Genomic DNA, 9,770 nt, shown 5'->3' with positions numbered 1-9,770 from the left:
ATATACAGTAAATACATATAAAGTGTAGATATACAGTAAATACATATAAAGTGTATATATACAGTGCACTCCATCCATCTTCTGTAAAAAGTTAGTCATCACTGTTTCCAGCTGCTTGTTAAACATTCTCATTACTGTGGAAGGAAGTCAATTAATAAATGGTGGATCATAACACACACACACACACACACACACACACACACACACACACTCACTCACTCACTCACACACACACACACACACACACACACTCACTCACTCACTCACACACACACACACACACACACACACTCACTCACTCACTCACACACACACACACACACACACACACTCACTCACTCACTCACACACACACACACACACACACACACTCACACACACACACACTCACACGCACACACACACTCACACACACACACGCACACACACACACACTCACACACACACACACTCACACGCACACACACACACAGACACACACACACACACACACGCTTTTACTTTGACATCAGCTGACAGGAAACAGCACACCGTGTTTCCGTTAACTTGACGTGTCTCCGGCAGTCTGCACAGTCCGAACTCCGCTGGTGGACGTGTTTGATCCGGATCATGGACCTGGTCTCTGAGCCTCTGCTCTAACCTCCAGCTCCCCCCGCGGAGCTCCGACATGCTGCTGCCGGGAAACGACTCCTCCGACTGGGCTGAACTCCGCCAGTCCAATCGGTCCGAGGCGGCGGAGGGTGAGGGGTCCGGGCTGGAGGTGGTGATTGTGCCGGCGGTGTTCGGGCTGATCTTCGTGGTGGGGGTCGTGGGGAACTCTCTGGTGATGGTGGTGATCGGGAAGGTGAGCTCCGGCTCCGGCGGCGGTGGCGGTGGGTCAGCGGGGAGCCGGCGCTCCGGCAGCCCGACCAACACCTTTATCCTGAACCTGAGCGTAGCGGACCTCAGCTTCCTCCTCTTCTGCGTCCCGTTCCACGCCACCATCTACTCCCTGCCGGAGTGGGTGTTCGGAGCCTTCCTCTGCTGGTTCGGACACTACTTCTCCAGCGTCAGCATGCTGGTCAGCATCTTCACGCTGGTCGCCATGTCCGTGGACCGCTACATCGCCGTGGTCCTCTCCAGAAAGTCTCCGCGCGTCCGGAGCCGCAGGAACGCGCTGGCCGGGGTGTGCGTCATCTGGACGCTGTCGCTGGTGTGCTCGGTGCCGGTGGCCCAGCACCAGGTCCTCACTAACCACTCCACGGCCCCCAACAACACCTTCTGCTGGGAGAGGTGGTCCTCCCGAGTCTCAAGGCAGTCCTACAAGGTGACAATCCTACTGATCGGATACCTGCTGCCGCTGCTGCTCATCAGCTGCTGCTACACCAAGGTGAGTGCAGAAAGACCCCAATCAGGGCTGATCCAGGGTCAGTTCATACGGAGCTGAAGCTGATCCAGGGTCAGTTCTTACGGAGCTGAAGCTGATCCAGGGTCAGTTCTTACGGAGCTGAAGCTGATCCAGGGTCAGTGTATAGGAGTGTGATGGCAGCAGCAGTAAAAGTCGTTAATAACAGCAGAGGGACCAAAGGGCGCACGCATCAAAGTCCTGATGGTCATAAAAAAAACCGTGCGTAAGTTTTTACGCACAGAGCGCGCGGACAGCAGCCACGAGAACCCTGGTGTGACCTTTCAAAATAAAACAACTACAGAGAAACTGCACAGCGTTTCGTTCTGTTAATGTGATGTATGATTCTGATAATGTTATTTATTTATTTATTTATGAATGAATTCTCGTTGGTTTTGTTTGACTCAACTTTTTGTTTTCAGGTTTTATTTCATCTCCATAAAAAGATGAAGAACATGTCCAAGAAGTCTGAACACTCCAAGAGAAAGGTACAGCTCCTCCTCCTCTATGTTAGATGCAGGGTCATTTTACAGACCATGATGATGATGATGATGAAGATGATGATGATGATTCAGTTCAATCCAGTTTTATTTCTAGAGCTCCTGATCATAACTTGCTATCTCATGGCTTTCCATACAGAGCAGGTCAGACCGTACTCTGTGTGATATTATTACAGAGACCAACAGTTCAACATGAACAAGAAAAACTTCTTTAACTGGCAGAAACATCCAACACACCCAAACTCATTGGTAGATAGAGAGGGGCAGATAGAGAGAGAGAGAGGGGGCAGATAGAGAGAGAGAGGCAGGGGCAGATAGAGAGAGAGAGGGGGCAGATAGAGAGAGAGAGGCAGGGGCAGATAGAGAGAGGCAGAGAGTCTACTCTTAAAGGTGGTGACCGTGTCTGCCTCCTGAACCCAGAATGGTAGTTTGTTCCACAGAAGAGGAGCCTGATAGCTGAAAGCTCTGGCTCCCAATCTACTTTTGGAGACTATAGGAACCACAAGGAACCACAAGGAACCCAGCATCCTGAGAGCGCAGTGTTCTAGAGGGGTAGTAAGGTACTATGAGCTCTTTTAGATATGATGGTGCCTGACCATGAAGAGCTTTGTAAGTAAGGAGAAGAATTTAAATTCTATTCTAGATTTAACAGGGAGCCAATGCAAGGAAGCCAGAATGGGAGAGATGTGATCTCTGATCTTGGTTCCTGTCAGAACACGTGCAGCAGCATTCTGAATTAACTGCAAAGTCCTCAGAGACTTATTGGAGCAGCCTGATAACAAAGAGTTACAATAGTCCAGCCTTGAAGTAACAAATGCGTGGACTAGTTTTTCTGCATCCGCCTGAGACACGATGCGTCTGAGTTTGGCGATGTTACGTAAGTGGAAGAATGCAGTCCTCGAAATTTGTTTTATGTGACGTTAAAGGACAAATCCTGATCAAAAACAACTCCAAGATTCTTTACAGTGGAGCTGGAGGCCAGGGTGATCCCATCTAAAGTAACTAAGTCTCTAGAAAGAGAGTTTCTGAGGTGTTTGGGTCCAATTACAAGAACTTCAGTTTGTCTGAATTTAACATCAAAAAATTGTAGGTCATCCAACTTTTTATATCCTTAAGGCATGCTTGGAGTTTAGTTAATTGATTGGATTCATCAGGCTTGATCGATAAATATAATTGGGTGTCGTCAGCATAACAATGAAAATTAATGAAGTGATTCCTAATAATGTTCCCTAGAGGATGATGATGGTGATGATGATGATGAAGGTGGTCTCTGTCGTCCCACTGACTGTCTGAAGGATTAAATTGATTGAATTAGTTATCCATCAGGAAACATCCACACCCATCAGCTGTCAGCACTCACTCAGCCCTGATGATGATGAACAAGATGATGAAGATGTGACAGGAAGTCCATCAGCTCTGTTTCTTGTATCTTCTTCTTTAGCAGCCGGTGCCATCCTCTGAACCTGGATGTATACCTATATGTATACATGTATATATGTATACTGGACTGGACACTGCTGGTTCAGAGGTTCTGTTGCTGTGTTCGCTGTTAGACTGGACACTGCCGGTTCAGAGGTTCTGTTCAGTCTGTGTCAGCCTTGTGTGACCCATTAGTCCTGGGTCAGTCCTGGGTCAGTCCTGTCTCAGTCCTGTGTCCCCCTTGTATGTGATCGTGGTCCTGACAGGTGTGAACAGGTGAGATGGTCCACCATCACAGGATTAGCAGGGCAGACTCCGAGCAGGAGAGTGGACAGTGGCTGACAGTCAACAGTGTGCAGATGTCCTGTGAGGGCAGATCTCAGATCAGTTATCAGCAGACAGTTTACAGCAGAGGATCTGTGTCTGCTCAGCAGGAACAAAGGCTGCTGGGTAAATATTTAGACAGCAGGACTAAGAATAGAGGAGATTCAGACTGAAGGAAACATTCACAGCAGCACAAACCCTCTGTTATATTTCACTCATTCATACTTTAATAACTCCAATGTTTGATTTTATATTCGACTGATCTGCAAACATGTTTTTATGACCATCATGAGGAAATGTTTTTAATAAGGTGAAGTTATTTCCTCTAGTAAATCATGTTTTTATGATCTTTATATGGTCATAAAAACATTAATAATGAAGTCTGACCTATATAACAGCATCAAGTCCATCTTATTAATATAATATATTAATGGAAATAAATCAACATGATGTTTTTGTTCGTCATAAACTAACAGAGTTTAACTACTGTTGATGCTACACTGACCTGTAATCAGGTGAATGGTATTCGTCATTGGTTATTCGTACGTCTGTTCTCACACTATGTAAGTAATGAAATATAATCATAACATCCTCATGTAAGGCTAACCATATTCACCACAGTGAATGTTTGAGTTCATCAGTGAGCTCACGGGAACATTCATTCTTCTGTTTGGACAAGTGAAGAGGACAGACTGTCCTCCTGATTATGTTATGTACATTACTTTGTGTATGATGCATTGTGTATGATGTGTACATTGTTTCCTAAGTTATGTTATGTATGTTATTTATATTATGTACATTAGGTCATGTACTTCATGTTGTCTACAGTATGTTATGTCCTGTCATGTCATGTTATGTCATGTTATGTTATGTTATGTTACATACTTTATCATGTACGTATGCAGAAGACATTTAATAGAGAGAGGACAGTGAGCACATAAAGAGACACTTTCTAAAGTGACCAATTCGAAAGGAAGTTATGAAGTCAGCTGTTTTAAAATGATGGCACATAAATCTGGACTGTGTAAATATGTTCCTACAAATATTCTAAACATTATGAATCATATACTTCATATAAACGACAAGTCGTGAATTGGAGATGAGTCAGCGTAAGGACAAAGAATGAACTCTGATTTCCTTCTTTGGACTCAAAGAGTTCTTTTACTCTGTGTACTTAAAAGTACTTACATACTGTATCTAAAAGTAAAAGTAGTTCATCTGAAAGTGCTTTATTCGAAAGTACATTATCTATAAGTAAAAGTATTTCATCTGAAAGTACTTTATTCAAAATTAATTTTTCTAAAAGTAAAAGTACTTGAGTCAAAAGTACTTTATCTAAAAGTAAAATCTAAAAGTACTTTTGCAGTAATAAAAGTGTGTTTGCAGTATGTTTGCAATATTTCTGAAGTTAGTTTGCAGTATGTTAGCAGTATATTTGCAATATTTCTGAAGTTTGTTTGCAGTATGTTTGTAGTATTTCTGAAGTTAATTTGCAGTATGTTTGCAGTATGTTAGCAGTATGTTTGCAGTATTTCTGAAGTTAGTTTGCAGTATGTAAGCAGTATGTTTGCAGTATTTCTGAAGTTAGTTTGCAGTATGTTAGCAGTATGTTTGCAGTATTTCTGAAGTTAGTTTGCAGTATGTTTGCAGTATTTCTGAAGTTAGTTTGCAGTATGTTTGCAGTATTTCTGAAGTTAGTTTGCAGTATGTTTGCAGTATGTTTGCAATATTTCTGAAGTTAGTTTGCAGTATGTTTGCAATATTTCTGAAGTTTGTTTGCAGTATGTTTGCAGTATGTTTGCAATATTTGAAGTTGTTGGTTGCAGTATGTTTGCAATAGTTCTGAAGTTAGTTTGCAGTATGTGTGCTATGTTAGCATATGTTTGCAGTATTCTGAAGTTAGTTTGCAGTATTTTGCAGTAGTGTTTGCAGTATGTCTGAAGTTGTATTGCAGTATGTTTTTTGCAGTATTTCTGAAGTTTGTTTGCAGTATGTTTGCAGTATGTTTGCAATATTTCTGAAGTTTGTTTGCAGTATGTTTGCAGTATGTTTGCAATATTCTGAAGTTTGTTTGCAGTATGTTTGCAGTATTGTTGCAATTTTCTGTGAGTTTTGTTGCAGTATGTTTGCAGTATTTCTGAAGTGTTTGCAGTATGTTTGCAGTATTCTGAAGTTTGTTTCAGTATGTTTGCAGTATGTTGCATATTTGGAGTTTGTTTGCAGTATGTTTGCAGTATTTCTGAAGTTTGTTTGCAGTATGTTTGCAGTATTTCTGAAGTTTGTTTGCAGTATGTTTGCAGTATTTATAGCCTCATGGTTCCTCTGTGTTCTCCTGTAGACGGCTCAGACGGTTCTCCTGGTCGTCACCGCCTTCACCATCTGCTGGATGCCGCACCACATCATCGCCATGTGGGGAGTTTGGCACGTTTCCTCTGAACGAGCCTCCTTCGCTTTTCGTATCGTCTCGCATGCCTGTCGTAGGGAACTCGTGCGTGAACCCCGTCCTCTACGTTCCTGTCCGAGAACTTCCGTAAGGCCTGCCGCCAGGTCTATACCTGCCACTTCCTGTACCCGCCGCACCCAGCAGCAAGGTGGTTTTCGATTCCGCATGGAAACTTCCACCACAACTTCCACCACCAAATATGAAGGAGTGGATCACGTGACTTCAGGACAGCATTTGATTGGCTGCTGACTGGTTCAGGATCAAAACACTGCCTATGTTCAGTTTCAGGTATTTTTCTATGAAATGAAAATTAAAGTTTGACAGTTTGATAAAACCAACAACTTTTTATTTTTTAGATTTCTTTAAACGGTGCAGCTTCCAGCTGATCTGAGAAAAGCTGTAAGTGTCTTTACACAATGTTTAATATGTTCGAAAATCAAACAAAAATCAAATAATTGATGTTTTCAGAGTCCTGAATCTGAACAGTTTCGAATTTCAACCCACAACATCGTCATTATGAAGATGAATCTGACCTGTGACTGTGCCTTCATATTTTAGTATAGAAATATATAAATATTTATATTCATAGTCATATTTATATGAATCTATAAGTGTGAAGTGATTTGACTGATTAAAACAAATGAAATGTTTATAAAGTACAAATGAAATAAAAAGTTTGGATATTTTCTTGACAAAAAGTCTGAAAACACGTGTGTGAAGTGAAATTTAAAATCTTACCTTGGTTTGAATTTCCTGTTTTATTTTGAAATTCTCCCTCTCTGTGTCTTGTGTTACTTCCTTGTCTTTGTGTTTCACCTGTGTCTCGTTTGTTTAGTCTCTATGTGTCTTTGTGTCTGTTTGTGAGTTCTGTTTAAGTTCTCTGGTTCTGGTTCTGGTCTTGTGTCTCTGGTTCTCCTTTGTTTGTCTCAGTTCTGATCGTGTTTGTTCAGACTTGTGATTTATTTTCGGATCTCTGAGTGTGACAGCCATTAAAGTTACTTAATGTTTGTTACATCATCGTCTGTGTTGGGACCAAACATGAAGTAAGTAAATCTATACGTGCTCCTGTTCATGCATGTTGTATTTTCCACAGACTGGATAAAACCTCTGAACCTGTGGAGGTGTGGAACTTACCTGAGACAGGTCTACATCAACAGAGTACTCTGAAGTACTCTGAAGTACTACAGTCAGTTTGACGTTGACTGAGGGCGCTTTCACCCAGGATCTGTTTAGTTAAACAGGCCAGAGTTCATTTGTTCATTTGGTCAGGTGTGAAAGCTCACCTGAAGACACAGTGACGTTCTACATCTAACCACCAGATGGAGCCAAACTCCACAGATCTCAAACAGGAAGTAGGGACAGGCACAGTCAATCCAGTTTTATTTTTACAGCTCCAGATCATAACTTCAGTTATCTCATGACTTTCCATACAGAGCAGGTCAGACCGTACTCTGTATATTATTATTTACAGAGACCAACAGTTCAACATGAGCAAGAGGGGGGGGGGGGGGCCTCGATCCACGAGAACCTGCTGGACGACAGAGACAGAAACTCCAGGGAAGAAGTTTAGTTAGTAACATGCATTAATGAGACATGAATGTTTACAGATGGAGAGAGAGAGAGAGACAGAGACAGAGAGGGACAGAGTCCCCTGCAGACTATCCTATGGCAGCATCACTAAGGATGACCTGAGCCAGCACTAACTATAAGCTCTATCAAAAGGAAGTCTTCAGTCTACTCTTAAAGGTGTTGACCGTGTCTGCCTCCTGAACCCAGAATGGTAGTTTGTTCCACAGAAGAGGAGCCTGATAGCTGAAAGCTCGGGCTCCCAATCTACTTTTGGAGACTATAGGAACCCACACTGTAAAAATGGTAACTAGTAAGCTAATTGTTGAACTGACTCAGAAAGCTTTGCAATAGCAATCTCTGAAATCTTGCCGCCCAGCAATTTTCTCTCATTGTTGTCCTAACTACTTTTTAAAATCCGCTCAAACAAGATTTGTAAATCTTTGAGCAGATTTTTGAGTTAAGTTGGGCCAGCTCCATAGTACCATTATGCAATTAAAAGGATTTGCGCCATTCACTCCTTTTAACGTTACCGTCTCATTACAACACGTCCCAGTCCATTGCCTAAAAGGCTGCCAGAAATTCCGCTATTATGTGGACAATAAACTCATTTCCGCCCTAGCTTCTGGAGTCTGGACTCATTCTCCCTATGTACAGTTGAATAAGTGATTGTGAGTTATGGAATATAACACAGGATTTGTGAAATCCAGCCACCTGCCAGACTTTGTTTACGTGCTCAGATTTGGCCATTTTCCCGGTGTATGTTCTTCTAAACATGCTTTCATTTGTCAACATGCTACATAGTTAATTAGTTTTCTTCTTTCTTTTTTTTTTACGACCGGCATCTTATTTTGAAAAAACACCGGATTTCTTTGCTTTTTCTGTCTAGCTTCCGCCCGCTCGAGGTGCTCTGTGTAAATTGACACGTGCTGCTCGAGTCAAGCATCAAAAATAAACGAGCCCAAGAAAGACAAGACTTTCAAATGAATTTAATTTAGTTTAGGTTTAGGATTATTAATAGACTTGAGTCAAATATGGCTCCAATCCACCACCTCGACCAGTACTTCGAGGACATATATTTATAGACTCGGAGGAGTGGATTCATTAAGCAACATATTCATCCTCCTGCAAGCCAGAACAAATCCTATCATAATCAGATATTAATTCATTGACTAAGACCGCTTTAGATGAAAAGACCTGATATTCAATGTCCACATTTAATTTCTTATTTTGGACTGTTGGATGTTGATTTAATTTTATTAGTTTTTATGATGAACTCCTCTTCTGTTGTTGTATCTTTAAAATGTAGGTGGACGGGGACAGACACAGTCTCTATACTAAAGGGACTGGGTGGACGGGGGACAGACACTCTCTATACTAAAGGACTGGGTGGACGGGGAACAGACACAGTCTCTCTACTAAAGGACTGGGTTGGACGGGACAGACACAGTTCTCTATACTAAAGGACTGGGTGGACGGGGACAGACACAGTCTCTATACTAAAGGACTGGGTGGGCAGCTGCTCTAATGGAGGCACAGAGAAGCGTGTAAGACTGCAGCTCTGCGTCCTGGTCTCAGCTCTGGGTTGTCGACATGGTTTTGGTCAGCTAATAAACTTGGCCATGTTTCTAGATTGTCCTCCATTTCACAGAAATCCTTCAAACATTTCACAGGTGATGCATACAGACAGAAACAACAGCTTTTAGACAGACAGGAGCTGTCAATCATCAGTATTGTCTAATCATGTGTTAGTGGGAGGGGCAAAGAGCCTCAGGCTGTTTGTTTCCAAACAAACTGACACAAAACCAGGAAGATCCACGACGACTGAGCTGTACGCCATGAGTCCACGTGAGTCCAGCTGAATACCAGGTGAGTCCATGTGATTGTTCTGTTGGTAGACTCTACTAGTCCAGCAGCAGTCAGCCCAGCTCGGCGTCTGTCTTTCAGCCTTTTATTTCACCAAGCTCTCACCAACCACTAAAAGTCAGTCCCACATTTACTCTTGTCCGGCGGCTTCTTGCTCGCTCACTCTCTCCTTTTCTCTTCTTAGCTTCCTCCGTCAGCGTCCTCTTCACTAGAAGCTGCTCTTCTTCTTCTTCTTCTTCTTCTTCTTCTTCTTCTTCTTCTTCTTCTT

General features: G+C 42.5%; 1 protein-coding gene and 1 long non-coding RNA gene across 2 annotated transcripts in view; both read left to right on the top strand.

Annotated features, from left to right (window-relative positions):
* Positions 1-470: 470 nt before the first annotated feature.
* Positions 471-6,273, top strand: galr1b (galanin receptor 1b). The gene is given in 5 exon segments (XM_027287327.1): positions 471-1,369; positions 1,807-1,872; positions 5,966-6,039; positions 6,041-6,136; positions 6,138-6,273. Coding segments are annotated over 5 exon segments (1,074 nt in total). The 5' UTR covers positions 471-667.
* Positions 6,274-6,922: 649 nt separating this feature from the next.
* The window catches only part of LOC113747465 (uncharacterized), a 3,196-nt gene continuing 348 nt past the window's right edge, over positions 6,923-9,770 (top strand). Inside the window, exons 1-2 of the long non-coding RNA XR_003463646.1 lie at positions 6,923-7,113; positions 9,310-9,505. This is a non-coding gene — a long non-coding RNA (uncharacterized LOC113747465). The remainder of the gene's footprint in view (positions 7,114-9,309; positions 9,506-9,770) is intronic.

The sequence above is a fragment of the Larimichthys crocea genome, chromosome XIII (genome assembly GCF_000972845.2).
Source record: "Larimichthys crocea isolate SSNF chromosome XIII, L_crocea_2.0, whole genome shotgun sequence".
Taxonomy (NCBI): domain Eukaryota; kingdom Metazoa; phylum Chordata; class Actinopteri; family Sciaenidae; genus Larimichthys; species Larimichthys crocea.
The sequence above is the reverse complement of the archived record's forward strand: the minus strand, read 5'-3'. Positions and strand labels throughout refer to the sequence as shown.